This window comes from Malus sylvestris, chromosome 5 (assembly GCF_916048215.2).
Source record: "Malus sylvestris chromosome 5, drMalSylv7.2, whole genome shotgun sequence".
Taxonomy (NCBI): domain Eukaryota; kingdom Viridiplantae; phylum Streptophyta; class Magnoliopsida; order Rosales; family Rosaceae; genus Malus; species Malus sylvestris.
In genome coordinates, this window is record NC_062264.1 from 7,612,325 (window position 1) to 7,635,833 (window position 23,509).

The 23,509-nt window shown below is 37.9% G+C and overlaps 2 protein-coding genes and 1 long non-coding RNA gene across 3 annotated transcripts; 2 read left to right on the plus strand and 1 right to left on the minus strand.

The window, feature by feature from the left end:
• Positions 1 to 8,050: 8,050 nt before the first annotated feature.
• LOC126622119 (uncharacterized) lies at positions 8,051 to 9,309 on the minus strand. The gene is made up of 3 exons (XR_007623336.1): positions 8,782 to 9,309; positions 8,577 to 8,688; positions 8,051 to 8,271 (listed from the first exon to the last, which is right to left on the minus strand). It is a non-coding gene; the product is annotated as an uncharacterized LOC126622119 (long non-coding RNA).
• A 524-nt stretch (positions 9,310 to 9,833) lies between these two features.
• Positions 9,834 to 13,869, plus strand: LOC126622105 (phospho-2-dehydro-3-deoxyheptonate aldolase 2, chloroplastic-like). The gene is made up of 5 exons (XM_050290761.1): positions 9,834 to 10,411; positions 11,236 to 11,513; positions 12,106 to 12,382; positions 12,617 to 12,862; positions 13,429 to 13,869. The coding sequence occupies exons 1-5, from the start codon at positions 9,923 to 9,925 to the stop codon at positions 13,693 to 13,695; spliced, it is 1,557 nt and encodes a 518-aa protein (XP_050146718.1). The 5' UTR covers positions 9,834 to 9,922; the 3' UTR covers positions 13,696 to 13,869.
• A 1,093-nt stretch (positions 13,870 to 14,962) lies between these two features.
• Positions 14,963 to 16,144, plus strand: LOC126622116 (30S ribosomal protein S13, chloroplastic-like). The gene is made up of 3 exons (XM_050290775.1): positions 14,963 to 15,189; positions 15,277 to 15,501; positions 15,811 to 16,144. The coding sequence occupies exons 1-3, from the start codon at positions 15,076 to 15,078 to the stop codon at positions 15,973 to 15,975; spliced, it is 504 nt and encodes a 167-aa protein (XP_050146732.1). The 5' UTR covers positions 14,963 to 15,075; the 3' UTR covers positions 15,976 to 16,144.
• The last annotated feature ends 7,365 nt before the right edge of the window (positions 16,145 to 23,509 follow it).

Sequence of the window (23,509 nt, forward strand, 5' to 3'; positions counted from 1 at the left end):
GAAACCGCGGCCCTACGTGCTTCTCGATCGGTGTCAGACATCGGCCTCGGGGAGGAAATTGGCTAATCCGAGTCTCGCCGAATCCTGGTGGACAGTCTCGGCGCCAACCTCGATAGCTTTCTGTACAGAAATCCGAGTCGGCCGGCCTTCATCATTGAAGCCTTGCAAAGTAATGTAGCCGACGTAGTCATCATAATACCGTGCTTGGATCATGTTAGTTTCAAAGGGCTGGTTATCGGCTGGGTGAACAGTGACCGATTTGCCGTCCGAAAAAACAAGCACTTGATACAATGAGGAAGGAATACAACTGGTTTGATGAATCCAATCTCGACCGAGCAGTGCATTATACTCGGTTTTGGAATCAACTACAAAAAAAGCGGTCATGTGAGTGCGACCGGCAATAGTCACAGTTAACGGCAGTACACCCTTGGTTTGCGATTTGTCGCCGACGAAATTACTCATTGTGATCCCTGACGGAATAAGTTCGTCATTCGAGCGACGCAAGGCCTTCATGATGTTCAGAGGCAGGATATTGACGGTCGCGCCACAGTCGACAAAAACTTTAGAAACGGGATATCCCTCGATGTGGGCCGTCACATACAATGGCTTTAAATGGTGGAGTGCGGCCGATGACGAACGAGGAAATAATTCGGTCAAAGCGGCCTTCAGACTATCATCTTTCGTTGTTGACTCATCTTCAGCAATAGATACAAAATCCACATGGCCAGTTTCCTCGGCGACTACATCACCATCGAGGAAATTCGGTTGAGCCGTGCTTGATTGAAAATCAGCAGGTAACACATGGACCATACTAATTTCCATGTTATCCAAGACTGACGGGCCCATCGGGTTGGGACCCTCCTCGCTAACCTCATCCCTCGTTTGGTCGACGACTGCGGGCTCTGTTTTTGTCAGAGTTGGACAAAAAGACTCTTCTGTCCCTTCTTCGAGGGTTTGAACCTGCGGTGCTGCTTCGGCAGCTTGTTGGCTCTGTGTGACCGCCGCAGGCGAGGTTGAGATCGACAGTGTGCTTGGGGTCAGGACCTGCACCTGCTCTTGGTAGTATAGCCGGGCATCTCTGGTATCGAGATAAGCATCCAGACGTGCAACACGTGCTACTTCATCGGTCGTGAGGCCGAAGAGAGAAACCGCCGAAAATACTTCGAAGTGATATCGTAAATACTGAAGATCCTCCATTGAGAAAGGAAGGTCGGCTGCAACGATATCAGTGTATGGGTCGACTTCAAATCCAAGGACACGGGCTTCTCGTATGTGCTGGAACCTTGCCTTCAATCCCGGGTCAGAGGTCTTCTGGATGATGCGCTCGGCGTCCGGACAAGTCAGGACTAGATCAATGGTGTCCTGGCATGCTTTCGGCAAACCATACAGATCGTTGGCTGAATGTTTCTTATGGAATTCGCGCATATATTCTAAAGCCTCCCCAAGGAATGGTGGATGCAAATTCCGTCGAATTTTAATCAACGGTTCTTGTATAACTGGCGGGGCTAATTTGCTCTCGGCCTCTTGCCTGAAATGCTCGAGGCGTGCCTTCATCTCCCCTGGGCGAAGAAGAAGTTTGATCCGTTTATCGGCTTCTTCGAACGTGGTCTCGATATCTCGGTCGACCAACCGTTTCCCCTGACCCAACTCTGTCATAATAGCTGGAGATGGTCATTCATCACCAGTAGCAACTGTGTCCTTCGGCCGCCATTTAGGGACCGAAGTTTCTTGGGCTGCCTGTCGACGGGCCATGCAATCTATCCTCTGGTGCCGGCGTTTCTGGGATTTGGACAACGCGGTGTAGACGCCTTTCGAAGAATGATATGTGTACCAACGTTGATCTTTAGGCTCGGGAGGTTTGAAGGTTTTTTGACTCCGCGACGATTCCGAACTACTAGAATTACGTGTGTAATAGTCCTCGTCATAAAATGAAGCGCCAAAATCGAGGCGCCGCCTGACTGAGGATGTCTCTTCCATCTTCACTTTTGGGCCGAGCCTATCAAAAACCCCTTGAGGTCGGCCGACGCCGGCTGCTTTTTGCTGAATTGCGGCCGTGGGTCGTTCCGTGATAGGCGAAGATGGTTTCTCCTCTGGCTCACTGCCGACCTTCGCTCTACATTTACTGCAAAAAACCGCCGTCCCACTATCTTCATCGGTGCTATAATCCCTCATAGGTTTAACAATAGCGGGTCTTGTTAAAGCTGTAGGTGGTTTGTTCGAACGAAAATCGGCCATGAAACGTGGCCGAGAATTCTGAGTCCGAAAGCCTTGCGTCGCAACAACTTCGGCCTTCCCTTTTCCTTTGTCCTTAGGTAGGTATGCATCGACCATATTCACGGTTGCTGTGGGGAAAGGATCAGCATCAATACTCATCTTCTTCTCTGGAAATTTCAGTTTTCCATTATCAATCCAGCTCTGGACGTTGTCTCGAAATACGACACAATTGTTTGTCGTATGTTTACTTGAATTATGGTATTTGCAATACACCTTTCCTTTAAGCTCTTCGGCCTTGGGAATGTTGTGACCAGGCCGAAGTTTGATAATCCTTGCTGACAACAGTTGATCAAAAATTACGTCAGCCTTTGTAATATCAAAAGTATACACTTTTGACGGTTTCAATGTTCCTTCAGTGGCCGAGCGGCTTTTGACTTCCCTGGAGTCAACTTGAGTCAAGGCCTTGCAAACGTATGGCTTATCTATTACTATCTCAGCCGCATCCACACTAACGCATTCATCCTCGGTTGACGCATAACTGACAGTAGGATTCTTGTAAATCGTCCCCCGAGACGGAGTTTTCGAAATCTTTTCCTCGCGGAGCAAATAATCATACTGTTCGACATGTTGGGCTAATTCATACATATCCCGAACATTTGCCCCCAAGAATTTCTTTTTGTATTCGACGTCGAGGCCGTTCAAAGCAAGCCGGACGAACTCGACTTCGGGCAAGGGTACTCGGCACCAATTCCTGGCTGATTTGAACCTGGTAAGATAATCCATTGGGGACTCATCTGATGCCTGAGCCATCCTTGCTAATGAAGAAACCGACACCTCCAACCCTGGTCGATAAAACTGTTCGTGGAATTTCTCGACCAACTCCTCCCAGTTTTGGATGGAATTAGGAGGGAGATTGATATACCAAGCAAATGCCGAGCCGGTCAACGAGAAGTTGAACAGCCGTAATTTATGGAAATCACTATGAACATCGCCGCATTGCGCGGTGAAACGAGCCACGTGCTCCAACGAAGACAAGGACGATTCACCGGCAAAAAGGCTAAAATCTGGAATCTTGAAACCTTTCGGATATCCGAACGTTTCTATGTAGGCCGGGTACGGATGGATAAACTTAGGAAACTTCGGCCCTTTCTTCATGGCCGAGTCGATCATCCGCTGAACCTCGGTCATATCAACAGGTGTTGCTTCGACCCTCTGGTCGATTCCGTCCGACCTACTATTTGACCCTCCGACCTTTTCCAAGTCAATTGGTTTGGGCCGAGCAGGAATTGGCTCGGCCTGTACCATTGGTAACGGATTATTTCTTGGTGGCAAGCGCTGGAAAGGATCGAAAAGCCTGCCGTCACTGAATTTACTAACCAGCATTTCGAGCAATCTGGTTTGCTGCTCAGTGGAATTGAGTATCACGTCATGTAGCTTGTCAATACCTCGGCTAAACGTCTGCTCGACTGACCGAGACTGCTCGTCGAGTCGCTTTCGAAGAAACGACCTTGTTGGTGGGTCAGATCCTTCACCGCCATCCTCGTCGCAATCCTCCACTATCCCTTCATTGAGAACACAGGTGTTCCTGTTAGGGATTTCTAGACTGCGGTGTTGACCGCCGAGATTAACTTCCCTCTCTCGGCGAGTCGCACTTGTGGACTCAGGTGTCCCGGCGCTAAGGGGATTCTGCGCCTGTGGCACACTTTGTCCTACGTTCTGAATCGGTAAATCGGCTGTTGATTTTCCCATAGCTGTTTTCTTTTTTATCGATCGCGTTTCAATTGGCATGAACTTCGTAGTTTTAGCACTGGGTCCCACTGGGCGTGCCAAAATGTTGACCCTAGAAATTACAAAGCCTACGTGGCGCGCAGGCCGAGTGTATTCTAAGCTAACTACGTCCTTCGGTGATTGCGGGGCGTGCCAACTCGTCGGCCGAGGCTCGGCCGAGGAGTAAATTTGATGATGTTGCGTTGGGTCGCGCTACTGACTTCTGCGTCTTGCGATTGCGGCCGAGAAAGGAACACGTCTCGGCCTCTTGGGTTCTCGAGCCTGAAGACAATGCTGCTACTCTTACAAAGTTCACGAACCGAATTCGGCTTTCAATGTGCCGAATGTAATAACTGTAACACCTCACTTCGCCGAGAAGGCTAATGAGATGACCTCGACCAATAAGGATTCGAAAACCCTTCTCGACCAAGACTTGGATAGGTAATTGACCGTTCTCGCCGCAGTGCTGTTGATGCCAACGGAAGATACTGCGAGACCGACCAATTCCACGGTGACAGAGCTATCTATGCCGACTTAAGATATCACCGGTTGCTTCCACAGTGCTGTTGATGCCAACGGAAGATGTGTCAGCGAAAAAGGAAAAGAAAAAGATCTCAAGTTGTGAGAGTTTGCGCAGGGCAATTTTGTGTTGATTTTGTGGGGCTTTTTCCTGATGCACAACTTCCGCTATTTATAGCACTGGACCCTGAATCTGAGATAGAATCCTATTCGGACTAGGTTTTCCCTCTCCGGATCAATATCACCTCGACCAGTCCTATTTTCATTAGGATTGTGAACCTAGTCCTTATTCGAGCCCTATCCGCTTCTAGGTTGTTAATCCTGCCGAGACTCCCTATTGTATCAGGACTCGGCTTGTCATTGCATTTTGACCTAACCGGCCTAGGTTTGGAAGCCCACAAGCTGAACGATCCATGGTCTTCTTGTCGCAAGGCCTTCCGGGCCGAGAATGATTCTACACTCGGCCCAAACTATTATTTTGGGCCCAAACACAATCACAGTGCACACTCCCCCGGCGAGCTCCAGCGGCTTTTGAGGATTTTCTGACTTAGGTAAGCTTTTAGAAACTCTTGGAATATGTTTTAAGGTTATATCGGAGCTTGTTTTAAGTTGTACATACATGTTAAACGTAGAAAATAGCTTGAAGTAGCTTTTCCCAGTTTCCAATGAGCACAACCACTTTTGAGGCGTTTTCCGGTCAAACCACAACGAGTTAGCCATCGTGCAAGGTACCATTCTCTTCATCTTGTTGAGAACTACAACTTTCATTTTTGAATCGCTTGATTTGGTTGAGTATCGAATAAGTTATGATCTTTTGAAGTTTTGCTCAGAAACCGGCCGACCCACGGCCTGAAACCGGGTCGACCCGACCCAAACCCTCAAACCCACATCCAACAAACCAAACCTTTGGGTCGGGCTGCCAAGCCTTAAGAGAAAATGTTTTTGAACTCCAAAAGCAATTCAAGCGCGTTTTTAGGATTCATCTACATTTTTATTAAGGAAAATTAATGAAAAATGCTTGAAAACTTTGAGTTTTAATGATAAGGACAAAATAAATGGTAAAGTGAATAGTACCAGGATTGACTTTTTAGTGTAAAAATGTGGTTTTTCGTTAAAGTGAACAGTACCGGGTGCTTTTCGTTAAAGTTCCCTTTTTATTAAGGATAGATTGCAAAAATATTTTCACCAAAAAACTTCCAACCATTTTAAAAACACTTCTAAACGAACCTTAATTTCTTTATCATCATGTTTAAATGAAGGGTAATGATAGGGAAACTAATTTTTTTAGACCAAATTTTATAAGGAAACTTTAACGAAAAGCTCCCGGTACTATTCATTTTAACGAAAAACCACATTTTTACACTAAAAAGTCAATCTAGGTACTATTCACTTTACCCTTTATTTTGTCCTTATCGTTAAAACTCAAAGTTTTCAAGCCATGTTCATTAGTTTTCCTATTTTATAAACCACCTGATGTGGTTGTTCATGATTGGATTATTATTTAAGTGTTAATTAATGTGCTTATTTTCAATTGATGACACATCATATGGTTTACAAATTTAGTCTAAAAAGTTTGTTCACTTAGCATTACTCTTGAAAGAACTAAGAAAAAAGTTTTCTCACAATCTTTCTTCATAAAGTTGAATTAAATTGAAAATGACCAAAGTACCTCTAAGTTCTTTTTTGTCAAAATCGAAGAATTTGAACCGTACTTTCTAAATGAAATAAATCATTGAAATTTTTTTAATAAGATTGTGCAAAGGGTAACGTTGGAGAGACTATCTTCTTGAATCATATTTTTTAGACCGTATGATGTGGTGATTGATGGTTGTATTCCTTATTTAAATCATTAAAGAAAGTATTTACCAATGAACAACTATATTATGTGGTCTACAAAATAATGTAAAAAAATAAGAACTCGCTGTCATTTTTCTTGTACGGCAAAAGTAATAAACACAATAAAGGTATGATGCCTATCCCTACAACCAATATGGACTCAAAACCTCTACAATCCTTCTCTTCGCGCCCTTTCCGAATTAATCAATTTTCTTCGTTCATAAAAGATCATACAACCAAGACTAATGTGTTAGAAAATAATTTGCCAACTATAGTCCACATTTAAAGTAAGGAAAATAATTTGTGCACGTCAATTTTTTTTGTCGCGAGGTAAAGTAGGATTGATCGCAATTGAAGATAAGATGAGAAAAAATAAATTAAGGTGGTTTGGACATGTGAAACAAAGACGTACATATACTTCGGTTAGAAAATGTGATTATAAGATAAGAAGGGTACTTGGAACTAACAAAAAGCTTAGCGTAAAACTAAACACAATGACATTTTAGAATTCATAAAACCGACCATATTTTGTGACATGTTTTTTTTATCCAAAATGGTCATTGGGATTGATATAACTCCTCACTTTGGTCCTTGAAATTTAAAATCGATATAAGTGGTCCATGAGTTTGTCCACCATCAATTATTTTGGTCATTCCATGAAAAATCTCTGTTAAATAACGATCAAAATGACAAAAATACCTTGAATTTAATAAATAATGGGCCTCAATAATTTGACAAAATTATAGGGTATTGTTGTCATTTTATCCTTACTTAATGGAAATTCATGAATGACACACCCCAACCCGGAATGTCCACCTGGACTCCGAATCGAGCTTTGCTGGCCAACACCAAGAGGGTGACAAAGCCATAAAGTGTTGTGATGTGGAAATGTGAGTAAATTTAAACCTAAAGGTGCCTAAATGTAAGAGTGCGCTAGTGAGCAGGAATGAACTCATTCCACATGTGATGTTAGAGTATAAGTAAAGTACAGCATAGTGGATTGAGAATTATACCATCGGTAGTATTCCCACAACAACATTTTGCAAGAAATCCTCGTCGACACGAAAGCCCTGCCACTAATACTGGAGGGGCGAAAAACAAGGGTGAGTGGACCTAAAAATAAAGTTTTATAAAAACCTTTTTGAAAACATTCTAACCCCTCGCCGTAAAACAAGTATAATTTCCAAAATATACATACTACGTATAGTATGAAAATACTTACCGTAGCCTGCAATATCTCAAGAATTCAATAAGTCACCAAATTCGTAAATAGGCCTATAACTTCCAGTAATCACAATATTTCACAAAAATAAACATATCACATAGAGTGCTCATTAACATATGCTGACACACGAGTTCATGCAGAGGTATTCTAACATGAACATGACTGAGTGTAATAATGATTTACGCTCTAGTACTACAATCACATGAAGACTAGCACTATGCGCATCGTATACGAGTCCTAATTACCTATAGCAATCTAGGATATGACTGATACCTACAATGGATCCAAAGTAAGCGTACGGTGCGATGTGAACATACACGTGAAAAACTGGCCCTGGTCCTGGTAAGTACTAACACCAGTGCAGCACACGATGAGCAGATAATGCAAATATGAGCATGCAATGGTAAATCGATAATTCAATAACCCTAGTCAATGAAATATTATTCATAACCATAAATACTATTAAAGCATCCATACTAATACGCATATATGTGCATCCCGTAGGACGTAGTATAATAACATGAGTTTCTTCAATAGGGTAACTTTATATACATTACCATAATCTAGGTGTGACGTAGAAAATTCTTTTTCAAATACATTAATGGAAACTAACAAATATATATACTATAAAAGAAAAGACCCACTCACAAATCATGTCGTCGGGTCGAACTCGCCTCGGGGGCATCGATGATCCTTGCAATGCGTTTCACCTAGAAATGAGACCATTTATGTAAATATATAACGTACTAACGTATAAACGTGTTTTCGTACAAAGTACGGCTAATAAAGAAACTATTTGAAAATGGTCAAATTTTGGGAAACAGAGAGATGATTCGGATTCAACACATCGAGAAACCTAAGGAGGGACCTTGGGTTCCACGCACCTTCCTCACGATTTCTAGATTTTGCATATTTTCTTCCCAAATTTTAGAGCTCATCTCTAGCTTGATACTTAACCAAATTCAACATAATTTATATGGAAATGAAGCTTAGCATGAGAGGAACAAATCCATACCAAGATTAGGCCGAGTCGTGGTTGGCATTGGCCGGAAAAATAGCCTGAAAGTGGCATGATGGCCACAGCCTAAATATTCCAGAATCTGGGGAAGTTCTTCCCCGAGATGTTTCTGTATCAAACCTCACCAAATTAGACATTCAGCGTCAACATTATTACTTCTGAATTATTATATGAGGAATGGCATAGGTGATGTGAGGCTTACCTTGATCGGAGAACTAGAAATCTCACCAGAGTTCGCGAAATTGGGTGGCGATGGTGCTGTGTATCAGTGAACCGAGAGGGAAAACGACGAGACAAAGAGTTTGTGAGGGAAGATGGCAAGATGAAGGACGAGGTTGTGTGATATTGCTCGCCAAAATGGCCATCGTCCTGGGTGGTTAGCGATGGTGTTGGCCACTGCAACTTCTCGATGTTTCACCGAGAGAAAATAGAGTTAAGGAAATAGGTTGAGAAAGAGGTGAGAGGGAAAGAGAAAAAACATATGAGAGAGATAGGGTGATATGGTGACCTGAGGACTCGCCAGAGTACACTGGTTGTATGTGGCTAACGACGGTGATGGCGTACGATTCATTCTCTACACTTGCAGAGAGAGGTAAACGGGAGAGAGTTGAGAGGAAGCATCCACGTTGATGGTGTTTTTTTACGAGGCCTGCTGCAAATGGCTGGTTCAACTGAGCTCACCGAAGAACATAGCATACGGCGATGGGGCTCACTTGCCCTGCGTTGCACAGAAAGCATAGAGAGAGTTTGAAATGAGAGGTGAGGGAATCAAAGAGAGTATGGGAGAAGAAGTGACACGGGGACAAAGAGGATAGGAAACCCATGTGGATGGGTCCCACCATGCAGAAAATCCTACACAAAAAATATTAAAATGTCCTGGAACATCGTAAGTTCGTAAAATTTTAACCATAACTCTGGTTTCGATTCCGCTTGGACCTACGCGTTCGTACCGTCGAGTACTTTGAGAATACGATAAAATAGTAACTCACACGCATCACAAAAAGACGGTCAACAAAAGTCAATGATCTCGCCTCTAGGGGTATTTTCGTCAATTCACTCTTTTAAATTTAATAAAATAGTAAAATTAAGGATACTTTGTTGTAAATGACCAAAATAATTGACGGTTAACAAATTCAAAATGCACTTCAATTGATTTCAAATATCAAAAACTAAATTAACGAAATCGATCAAACTTTATTGCTATTTATATCAATCAATATCTTTTGGTTAATAATTGCGCAGAAATCACTCCCGACAACATAAAATAAGTAAAAGAGAACACATAAAATAATAGAAACGTCCTCTCTTCCAAGTTCCAACATCCAAAATTGCCGTGCAAGAAAATGGCGATTGCAGCTTACTCTGTTCAGACTGCTCTCTCGTTCAAATCCCTCATCATCCCCGAACCCATCAAACCTCATAACCACCACCACTCGCAGCCCCACCTCCGAACCCAGAAACCCATCTCAGCCGTCCATGCCGCCGACCCTTCAAAGTCCTCCGAATCACCCTTCAAACCACAACACAAATGGACGCTGGACAGCTGGACGGCGAAGAAGGCGATGCAGCTCCCTGAATACCCAGATCAGCAGGAGCTGCAGTCGGTCCTCAACACCCTCGAGAGCTTCCCGCCGATTGTGTTCGCCGGAGAGGCGAGGAGCTTGGAAGAGAAACTGGGTCAGGCGGCTAAGGGGCAGGCCTTCCTTCTTCAGGGCGGTGATTGCGCAGAGAGCTTCAAGGAATTCAATGCTAACAATATAAGGGACACCTTCCGTGTGCTTCTTCAGATGGGTGTGGTGCTTATGTTTGGTGGCCAAATGCCTGTTATTAAGGTTATTGCTTTCCTCCCTCTTTCTTTCTTCCATTTTATTATTTTTGTTCTTCTAAAACCAACATGTATTTTAATCATTTCTGTTCAAATATTTAGCATTTCTTTTAATTTTTTAGGAGGCATGCTGGGATTTGTGTTCGTTGGGTTATCTGAAATTTTAGTTATCGGCTTATGATTGTTTCAGTCCTTTAATAAAAATTAATTGATGAAATTAGAAATGATATTCAAATATGACTTTGTATATTGACTGCATTGGTAGGTAGAATGCTAATTGAATTTTAAGAACCAAACTCGTTAATGATACATTGTTTGAGGATTGGGATAAGGCTTTGTTGTTTTTGATTGAGGACTCGTAGTTCCATCCGTGTTTCAGAGATGCTCTATTGGGAGTTGGGATACTTTGGTAGTTCAAGGACCTTAGTCTTGGGATCTTTCTTCTTTCCACACGTTCTAAGAGGAAGGAGAGTAAGGCTATGAAAGGAGTCCAACAACCAAGCCTTTATGTTTCATTTGTCTCGCCTTGTCCTTCGCCCTCTTCTGGGTGTTAGGTTCCAACATTTTCTCCCTCGTTGTACTGAACTTTGTTATTCTCCAATAATACAATATCGTCTTTCATAAAAATAAAAATAAAAAGAACCAAACTTGTTATTTTTCTTTTTTTTTTTGATATTTTGGTTCCCTACGATAGAACTGTAATCTTAGAAATGAGTAATGGTAAAACTTTTCTAATCTGTAATTATTTGCCATTGAGTTTTAACTGATTGATATAATAATTATTAATGTTTGTGAGTTTGAGTGACATAGATTATGGCTATGATAATTTAGGTAGGGAGAATGGCTGGCCAGTTTGCAAAGCCAAGATCGGATCAATTTGAAGAGAAAAATGGTGTGAAGCTGCCTAGTTACAGAGGTGACAATGTCAATGGTGATGCATTTGATGAAAAAGAAAGAATTCCGGACCCCAGCAGGATGATTAGGGCTTATTCCCAATCTGTGGCAACTTTGAACCTCCTGCGGGCATTTTCAACTGGAGGGTATGCAGCCATGCAGAGAGTCATCCACTGGAATTTGGATTTTACAGAGCATAGTGAGCAAGGGGATAGGTATGGTTCTTGCTCCTTTATAGTTTCAAACTTCTGTCCTCACTATTTAGTAACCACTTTGTGTTTCACACATCATCACATATGATATCTTAAATAGACTTCTATTTTAAAGTGGTGCTGAATATGAGTGAAGTTTCGGATAATATAATTCATGCTGGAAGGCCCCGAAAACCAGTTAGTGATGTGGGCTTGATTGTTTTGATGACCTCATTTAGGTGGTTGAGTCCTTTTTCTACATCTAGCTTAACTGCGTATGTGTATGATAACATGAGAGTGCATTCTTTAGGATTCCAAACATGCCCTAGATCATGCTATTAGTTTGTCTTGAGCATCACACTTAAGTTTAATGATGTTTTTCAATAGAATAGAATTTATTATGAACGGAGAAGAAGGGAACAAATAGTTGAGATGACAATGAGGAAGTACGTTCCGTACTTGAATAATGTTTCAACATGTGTATTTCCAAAACTTACATACTTTGACTTCTATGTGGATTAGTTTGCAGTAGCTTTAGAGTTCAACTGAGTATATTCAATTTCCAGTACTAGGGAAAAAGTTTAGGCTTAACCATAAAATTGGCCTGGCTCAATAGATACCGCGAGTTGGCTAACCGGGTGGATGAGGTCCTTGGATTTATGGCTGCTGCTGGACTCACAGTTGACCACCCAATCATGACCTCAACAGAGTTTTGGACATCTCATGAATGCTTGCTTCTGCCTTATGAACAAGCACTTACTAGGGAGGATTCTACTTCTGGGCTTTACTATGACTGTTCTGCTCACATGCTTTGGGTTGGGGAACGCACCCGTCAACTCGATGGTGCACATGTGGAGTTTCTGAGAGGAGTTGCTAATCCCCTTGGCGTCAAGGTATCCTGCACTTCTGCTTTCACTTATGCTCTAAAAAATACTTCTTTTTTATTTCTGATACTAAATTCCTTTTCATTTGTTATTTTGTATGAACAAAATTAATGTAGTTATTTATGATGAACTTGGAAGTCTTAGTTGAATAACTTGGTTTGTGACTGTGAATCTGATAGACATATTTCTGTTTCTCCTACCAGAAAATGTAGGTGGTGTATGATAGATTGTATTGTGATGCAGGCGAGTGATAAAATGGATCCACATGAACTTGTTAGGCTCATAGAGATCCTAAACCCCAAGAACAAACCAGGAAGAATAACCGTAATTGTGAGAATGGGAGCTGAGAACATGAGAGTGAAGCTTCCTCATCTGATCAGGGCAGTTCGTGGAGCTGGTCAAATTGTCACTTGGGTTAGTGACCCTATGCATGGGAACACTATCAAAGCTCCGTGTGGACTCAAAACACGTTCCTTCGATGCAATACGGGTATGATGTCATAAATTTACACTTTCACACTTGCCACTTGTTTTCCTTGCTCAACGGTTTTGGACATAGCACAAATTCACTATTCTGTCAAAATGTGCACAGTCAAGTAAGTCTAGCAATTTCTGCAGTCAGGTAAGTCTACCAATTTCTACCGTAGTTGAAAATAGTTTTTTCACAAAAAAAAGTATAAGTAAAAATGGAAAATAACTGCATTCCGTGAAGTGAAAGGTATGATTTCATTTCCAAATAAAATAATTTATTTATTTGTAGGATTTTATTTCACTCCATTGAGAAGAAAATGCTTGAAGTGCTGGCCATTCACATATATGGCCCGATTGATTGTTAGTTTGCTGGAAAAACTACTAGTCAAATGCCTAATGATTTATTTTTGAGCAGTTGCTCTAATCATTGCACATCTTATGAAATGAATGAATCCGTGATTTGGTCAAAACAAATAAATTCCCTTTCGATGCGCTTGAACACCAATCACCATTGGTAGTTTTCTTTGTTGCAGTAACACGTCCAACTGTAATAGGAGCAATGATCTTATTGTAATTTACTCTCAGGCTGAGTTGAGAGCGTTCTTTGATGTCCATGATCAAGAAGGAAGCTACCCAGGAGGTGCTCATTTAGAGATGACAGGGCAAAACGTGACGGAATGTGTAGGAGGTTCACGAACTATAACGTATAATGATCTGAGTTCACGGTACCACACCCATTGTGACCCAAGGCTCAACGCTTCCCAATCTCTTGAACTGGCCTTTATCATTGCGGAGCGTCTACGGAAGAGAAGGCTTGGATCGAGGCACCTTTCAGCCTCTGCTGTTATATAGGAGGTTCTGGTTTGTTTCTTACTTGCATGTATATTTGTTAGAAAACCATGGGGAGGTGTATGTATCTAATACAGTAACAGTGTAAGATAAATAAAGCTTCGGAAAATACACGATGAAAGATCGACAAGCGTTTAGATCCAATATAATAAACAAAAATGAGGTTTTTGCCTACAATTTGTATATCACCTCAATTACATGCTTAGTTAGCTAGAAATTATGCTTACTTCTTCACTTGATTGTAGAAATGTTTGTGTAAATTGTTGGTTTCCTACTTCAATTTTTGTCTTGTGTCAAAAAGCATAAATAAATGACTTATTGGAGAGGGGAAGGTCAACTTCAATGATCGCTTCTGTTAAAAAAAATTCTTTTAATTTCGTGAGCAGATGGTGAACTCGCCACTTTCAATTCGTTTCCAATTTAATACATTTGTGACATGGATCCTTTCCGGATCTATGCATCCTAATTTTAGGGATCTACCAATCGGGGCCATTGAAATTTGATACAACAACTTCAAAAAAAAGTACAGAAAACAGTTAATGAATAATCCTTATCCATATTTTAATTGACAAAAAACTGAAGAATCCAAATAATTCAAATTCATATTCCTTACAAGCACTGTTCTAAAAATCTCCGGCTAGTGTCGTCTAAGCGCTAAGAGGCTAGTTACCGCCCGATTAGTCCTAGACGTTTGAAACTTAAGAAAGTGCCCTTAGACCCACTTAGTCATCCGCCTAACCCGTCTAAGTTGCAATTCTCACTTAGGTAGAAAATTGATAACTTTCATTTTGCATTTTAATTTTTTAATAAAAGTAAGAGACTTGTTGAATACTTGGATGAACACTCATTATATGCTTGTTCTCCATGTTTTCAATAGGTCCTAATACTTTATAACTTATGTTGTTTTATTTTACAATCTATATATCCCAATATAATTATATGTATTTTTTAGGTATAAATACATTTATTTATATAACATAATAAATATACGTAAATCTGTCTAATCCGCTTAAACCCTCACCAGCCTAACCGCTTATACGCTAGGTTCCACCCTATGGTCCGACTAGCGCTAGAGTCTTTTAGAACAATATGGCCTACTTCTCTGCTTCCATTCGAATCCACATCTACCGCTAGAACCTCAGCCGCGACCAAGTATTCAGCCGTTTCCACTTGAAACCTTTTTATCTCAACATAATCTAAACTGTCCATATTTGATCCAACGGTGTCGAAACGCTGCGCTGATAAGCAGCAGCACATACAGCGTTGCGCATTTGAGATTTTGCCATAAGAGGATAAAGCTCGACCCCATCGTCTTCGTCCACACACAAACACAACAAAGCTCATCGCTCTCACAACTCATACACACACGCAGAGTTCACAACCATGGCGCAAACACTGGCAATGCCTCTGGCACCCTCCCTCTCTGTAATCTGCAATGGAAGAAACCTTAATCCCCTCTCCAACACCCTCTCCTTCCCAATCAGACCCCCCAATCAGGTAAATTTCACGTTTTAAATTCTGGGTCGAGCTCAAAATTTCATGGGTCGAGCTCAAAGTTCATGGGTCTTGTCGATTTCCGCGCAGGTTGGCGGCTTGAGCATCAAATGCGTGCGTGTTGGCGGAGTTGAAATCCCCAACAACAAAAGGGTCGAGTACTCTCTTCAGTACGTTCATGGAATTGGGCGTACCAGGGCGCGAACAATCCTAATCGACCTCAACATGGAGAACAAAATCACCAAAGATTTGTCGGAAGAAGAACTCACCATTATCCGAGATGAAGTCTCCAAGTACATGATTGAAGGAGATTTGGTAAACCCTCAAAACTTTATACTTTTGCTCACTGCTATTGGCGTTAGATGAGTTTAAATTTCGATATTTTTGTGGCAGATAGTTTAGGCCACCTTCGCCTCTAACCGCAATCAATTGCGGTGGTTGGAGCAGAATGCCCCCTTATTTTGTTAGGGTTTCCTTTTTCATATAATGGGATATCATTGTGGCGGTATCTCAAGTCAATGAATTACGTCCTAACTTTCACACGTGGGATTGCATGACTGGTTTGGGATATGGCCACAGTTTCCATTGGATGGAAGTTTTATTGGGATTTTTTTGGTGTTGCAGAGGAGATTCAATGCCTTGAATATAAGGAGACTCAAGGAGATTCAGTGCTACAGAGGCATACGCCACAGTCAGGGATTGCCTTGCAGAGGACAGCGCACCAAGAACAACACTAGGACTCTGAAGGGTAAGAGGGTCACAGTTGCTGGAAAGAAAAAGGCCCGTTAGGTAATCGAATGGGTTTTCAGATTCCTTTTGTAATTGGTAATGAATTCCATTGTCTGGATTTATGTTTTAGTATTAATACAATTGTTCTCATCGCTTTTGGTTGATCGAGGTGTGTTCTCGCCTTTGGAAATGTAGTTTGGATCATCAATGTATATTGAGCATTTTATCATGAGTATCTCGGTGTACTTGTTTGAGCTAAATTATCATAGGATTGTCAAATGTGGAGAAGGAAATGTTGTCTAATCACTTGATCACAATGCGAAGTAGATTCTTAACTACTTAGAATGCGATGAAATTTAATCACAAGTGATGAACTTGCTGGAATTGTTTACAGAATCCAGGTGTAGTTTCTCAAATCATAAAAATCCTTGTCGTTCGGTTTGATCATCTTTTTCATCTGTCTTTTCACTAGCATGCTTCGTTGTTTTGTCCTGCTTGTACCGGAATTTGTACTCCGAGCTTTGTCATGTATGATGGGTTTGAAGTGTTAAGCATGTATATAACAGCTCATAGCTCTGCATCTGAATCACCACTTGCATTTCTATATGCTTTAATCAATCACCACTCCATTACAAACTTGTTCAAAAGATTTCTACTGTTTCATATTTCAGTTAGTCATAGACTGAAGGTTACATTGCCTCTGAGAATGCTGTTCACACGATATATTATGTGTACTGTTTAATATAAATGTTGAAAATTTGAATTTAGCATGTTGTGCGAGTAGTTTTGGAGGAAGAAGTTGCTGAGCTTGGTATGGAATACGTGGTAAACATCGATACAGATATACTAAACTTCTATTATACGTTGACTACCTAACGCCCTCTCCTTCCACCGTTCTCCGGGATTGGGAAAATTCTTAGAGAAGGCTTGTCGTTGCCATGTACGAATTCTTGACATGCTTGAAGAAAATGAGAAAAGGCTCGGAACTGACATGGGTTTGCAAAAATAAACACCAGAATGTATTGGGTTTTTTCTTTCTTGTTGGGAGAGACTAGTGCATGCAAACCCCTTATTCTCGAGGTATAATTTCGTGTAACTAGTGACATTCATGACAAACATATATTTTTCTAAAAAAAATATATGTAGAGGAATTTAGTTTTTTTGTCAAACAAACACTTTGAACATTATACTCTTTAGTGTCGTTATAACACCTAAAGCACTTCTCCATAAAAAAATTAACAAACACTTTGACACTGATTTTCGTATTAAAATTGCTTTTGAAAATATAGTATACCAAACACCTGCTGTTTTACCTAACAGCTGATTATCCTCACAACACGACATAAACAATTTTGTTTTTAATACAAAAATATCAAACTAGCCCCTTCTACTACGAGTGGAGTGATTGAGTTTATATAAAACTCAAGGCACCCTTTGATAAGTTATGTATCTATTGGCTATAAACCATCTGACACCTTTTAATACTAAGAATACAAGTATAAGTTTTCAGCATAAAGTTACACATAAGTTGCTACCTCTGAAGAATAATGCCCGCGCTTTACAAAAGATGGCTCCTATTTAAAACAAGAAAACCGTTTTCACTAATTGACGGTAGCAAATAATAACAATTTTTCATTAAATATTAGAAATTATAATATCATCTAATAACATAATTTCCAACATTAACTAGTAATACATAGAGAATAAGATAAAAGAATCAAAAAATCAGCAAAGCAGAACAACCCACCACCACCCGTAACCTTCTTCATCCCTTCCCATACCATGATCACAATAGCCACACTCCACCACATCAGCCCAACAACCACCCCACCACACCAGCACTAAGCCTCCTTTTCTCCTACATTACATCAGGTATCATGATCGTCGTTGGCAAGAATACAGATTTATTCGTTCTCTTTTAGTAATGAACGATCAAGAAATTGAATTGAACCGGAATATAAAAATCTAATTGAATTGAATCAGAGTCGACGAATCTTATTGATCGTCTACTACTTAAATAGTCGACAATTGGAATCTAATTGAATTATAGTTATTCTTTTTTTCACTGACAAAGAGGAGAGATGAGGCTTGTTAGCAATTACGGTGAGAAGAGTGGTTGTTGCGGCGGATTTGGTGGTGGGGAGCTTTCGTGTCTATTCAAATTTTTCTTCAACACAAAATAATTTTTTTAGCACCGCGTTAGGTCTTGGTTTTTTAACAACGTGTTAAGTCTTGGTTAAGTTAGAGTATAATTGTCGTAAAAAAAATATCAAAGAGACATGCAGTCGGGAACAACAGAATGAATGTGTTCCCTCAGGATATTACTTGAGCATCAAAAGAAAATAAATTTTGAAAACAAAAGAAAAGTAATCATTTGTTGTAAGAAGTCATATTTTTAGTCACGTGTCACACGAGCTAAGTTACAAGTTAAAGTAAATTGTACGAAGTTTTTGCTCTTTTGCTTATATGCGGAGAACATTTTATTTGACATGAATACACCTTGTAATGATATCTTGTATTTATAATATTAAGACATGTGGAAAGAAAGTACTACACATCCTGATATTATTTGCATTATACGTCACCGTAACAATATACCGAATCATCATTTATTACATTATTCTCCACGAGGTGCTAACTCATCATTAAGCTTTCCTTTACCCCACAAAATACAAACTCTGATCGCCAAAAGCGAAAGACATGCTCATAATGACATTCCCACCATCCTTTCGTCTTTTATTTTTAAGACAACATTTTGTGAAATGTTAGGAATATCAATTTTTTTAAACTAAATTGTAAAACAAATGATGTGTTACAAATAAAAAAACAAGCATATTAATCGATACTTAATTAATAATTCAACCATCTACAACCACATCATTTAATTTGCAAATGTGGTTTTAAAATTTTGATCTTCCTAATATTACCCCAACATTTTTCTCTTTAGTTGAACTACTTTCCGATAAGCATTTTATCTCCATTTCATTTTTTTTTTCCCACGTTTTTTATAAGAAAAATTAGGTTTTAATTCCTAATGATGACATTTTATTAATTGAAATGGTGTGTTTCAAATTTTTTATAAAGTTCTTCAACTTCTTTCCACATCAATCATTATAAATTTAAAATTTTTCAATAAATTAAAAGAGAAACTAGTGAAAATGACTTGAAAACTTTGAGTTTTAAGAAAAATGACAAAATAAAGGGTAAAGTAAATAGTACCAAGATTGATTTTTAGTGTAAAAATGTGATTTTTCGTTAAAATTAACAGTATCAGGAACTTTTCATTAAAGTTTACTAAATTAAATCATTAAATTTCTATATTTTTGGAATCTACAAAAGAGAAAAGTGAGACAATATATTTTTGAGTAAATTGTAGCAATGGTTCCTCAACTTTAATCAAATTGGAGCAGTGGTCCATCAACTAAAAATTTATTACCATTGGTCCCTCAACTTATCAAAATGTATAGCTATGGTCATTTTCATCAATTTCGTCAAAATTTTGTCAAAATAAGTTATGTTGGAATAACCATTTATACAATTAGGGTCCCTCAACTCATCAAAGTGTGTAATTATGGTCATTTTCATCAACTACGTCAAATTTTTTGTCAAAACAAGTTATGTTGGAATGATCATTGTTACAATTGGGTTAAAGTTAAGAGATCATTTCTCCTGTTGAATTAAAGTTAATGGACCAATGCTAATGAATTTTTAGTTGAGAGACCATAGCTGCATGTTTTGATGAGTTGAGGGACCAATGGTAATGAATTTTTAGTTGAGGGACTATTACTCCAATTGAGTTAAAGTTAAGGAATGATAGCTACAATTTACTCTATATTTTTATATCATGTACTTACGTAATGTGCACAATTTTCTTTTAGGGTTTTTACTATAAATGGTCATTGAAATTGATCAAACTCATCATTTTGTTTTCTTACTTTCAAAATCTATCAATATCATTCTGACACACTACGCCACATCAATTTGGTCCTTCCGTCAAGATTTTGTCAACTATTCTGTTAGTTTGTATGTGGGACCCACAAATCCAATGGAATGGCGACACGTGGATTATACAAAATAAAGGTTTTTATCGCAAATTGTCATTGACATTGATCCAACTCTTTATTTTGGTCCTTGAGTTTCAAAAATCGATAAATTTGGTCCTTGACTTTCAATACCACACGTCAATTTAATCATTCCGTTAAAGTTTTGTCAATATTTTTTGTCCCATTAATCCAATCATATGGCACCACGTGGATTCGTTATGAGAAACTATTTTTTTAAAGATTTAAAAGTAAAAGTAAAATAAGAAACTAAAACCCAAAACTAAAGAAAAAAAAAAGTCATCATCGTGTTCATCAAGTATGCTACAAAAGAAAAAGAAGGTACTATGACACCACTAAAGTACTTGGCCTCCTGAACTCACTCCTCATTCTCTCTAGTTGGTTATAGTCCAATCAAATTTGAATTGAATTTGGATTCGATTTTAATTTAGATTGATTTCTTTTCTAATTGGGATTGTGGGATATAAGAAAAATGTCAACGTGAAATACTTGTCCATTGGTTCATTCTTAAAAAAATATTAGTCTTTGGTGCATATGCATAATACAAGGAATATATAGCATTTTTAGGGACACTCGATTTTAAAATCTATGACATACTAATAGATTTATAATAAATTTTGAGAACTAGTATTAGCACTTCAAAAATCTTATTATACACTCCTCACAAGTGTATTTTTCTTTCTAATTATAGAAAATTTAAAATGTCAAATGAGATTTTTAAAATGCTAATAACAATTTCCTAAATTTTAACAATCTAATTGTAGGTGTTTTTTTCTTTTCGTCTTACCTCAAAAAATTTATATTATAAAATAAACAATCAAATCGTTCACTACGATATAAAATAATTTATATAAACTAAATGTAAAAAAGTATGGTGAAAACATTCATCTCCAATCATGTCACATCAAATAGATTTTTGTATAAAATATCATAAAGTAAACTATTTAATATTACAGTTTAATAATATTTTTCGTTTAATAATATTTTTCTTCACTTATAATTAAGAAATTTTATATTCAATTACAGTCAAAGACAAAGTAATCATTATTACTAGCCCCTTATGAGGCTTAGCGCTCTTCCATCTCTTTAATGTAGCTTATATCGTTTGTCCAAAAAAAAAAGTAAATTGCCCCATTTGACCCCTTACTTATTTTTTTGATAAATTAACATTCTGAACTATTTGAATAAGCCAATTAATCATTTGTCGGTAGATTATTTCCACTATTTCATCAAATTCATCTTTTTTTTTCATCAATTCTTACTTGTTATAATTAACATGTTAAAACAAAATAATGTGCAAGGATAATATGAAATGATCCGTTACGTAAACAATTGATTTTTTATATTTTCTCATTATACTATATATTTTTGAACTAATTTGTGTTCATATGTCGAAACTTTATAATAGGTGATTATAACTAACAAGTAAAAATTAATAATGAAATAACTAATTCATCCGGAATTAATCTCGCAATCAAACAATAAGAGATTAATTGACTGATTTTAAATAATTCAAAAGTTAATTTACCAAAAAAAATCAATTAAAAAATCAATTTCAACTAGTGGTTCAAAGAGTCGACTAGGCCTGACAATTTCTGACACGATTCGATAACCCGACACGACATGACACCAAATTAACATGTGTTCGGGTCAACACGATAACGAATCGGGTCGTTATCAGGTAACCCGATAAGCACCTGTTAAGATAACGGGTTAGTTTGGGTATACACGTGGGTAACACAATCCACAATAAGCAAAATATTAATTTTATAATTTTATAACCCTAAAAAAATACTATAATAATTATATATATATATATTAATTTAACAATTTTATACCCCTAAAAACTATCATATATATATATATATATATTAAATTAAATATTAAAAATTGGTGATCATTGGATCGGCTTAAATATACATATCATTCAATTTCTTAAGTGTTATATGTACAAAATAAATAAATTTAAATTTACTTAATAAATATTTATATACCATTGAACTTGATGAGATACGAATTCTACGAAACTAATTTCAACTATCCAACCGTCAAATTTGTTTGTATATGCTTCGAGATCACATCAGCAAAAAATTGCAAAAGAAAAAACATTCAGAGATCAAGTAACGGGACAAAACTTTTCGATGGTTATCAATTAAAAATCAGAATTTAATGGTTATTTTAACTCCGATTTTGATGATTTTTTACAGCTACTCTTTGACCCTATATGAATACAATGAATGAATTCGATCTTCAATTTAAAATATTGACACTAGTGGATACCACAAAATCTTATGTTATATTTAATGAAAGTATAAATAAACTCTAAGTGTTAGTAAATCTATCGTTTTGATGGGATACATTCTACGAAACTAATTTCAACGATCCAACCGTCAACTTGTTTATATATGCTTCAAGATCGCATACGTCAAAAATCGCAAAAAATAAACATTCAGAGTGATAACAGGATAAAACTTTTCGACGGTTATCAACTAAAAATCACGATTTAACAGTTATTTTAACTTCGATTTTGATGATTCTCCTTGATCCTATATGAATACAATGAATGAATACGATCTTCAATTTAAAATATTTACACTAGTGGATACCTCAAAATCTTATGTCATGATGATCGATGAAAATTGAGGATTTTGTAAAAGGAATAACATTTGCTTTGAGTTCCATTGACAAGGTTTAAACTTTTGAGAAAGGTTTCACAACCTTAAAAACAAAAACTCTTTCATTTTGCATATCCTTGCACATTTAATATTTTGTAATAGACTAGTAGTGTATAGATGTTTGTTTATTAGGCTCTTATTTTCGAGTGTAGATGTATTACTTAAACGACAAACGTATTTTAATGTTTTGAAGTAATATTTATGTGGCAATGTGTGGTATATGCAAATTTAAGAAGAAAAATAATATTTTTCTTAATGGGTCATAATGGATTATAACGGGTCGGATCACTTTACCTGTTGGCTAAAGTGGCCCGACCTGTTAAAGACCCGTTAAGATAATGAGTGTGACACAACAATACCTGTTAAAATTATAGGTGTTACACGAAAACAACACAAACATGACAAACACGACCTGTTTGCCAGGCCTAGAGTCGATAGTAATTTACCCAAAAAAATATATATATCTTAAAGTCCTTCTAAGACCATCTCCAATGGGCTAAAAGTCGAAATATTTTAACCTAGAAAATTTAGCTTCTAACCCAGAAACAACTTTTCTACTCTAACCATTCTTATCCTACAATTTTATCCCAAAATTATTAAAGAATGAATTTAAACTTTTTTTTTTGTTAAATTAAATAAAATAAATAAATAAATATGTAGACTATCATAAATAATTTTATGAACATTTTAATATAAAAAATTTAAATTCTAATAAGTATTAAAAATTTTGAAGAAATCTGATGTTAGTTTAGCATTTAAACCAAAATTTTTCCTTTGATTGGATTGGATTTGGAGGGTATTTTGATTTTTAACCCACCTTTGAAGTTGGTCTAACACGGGAAAAAAGATTTGCAAAAA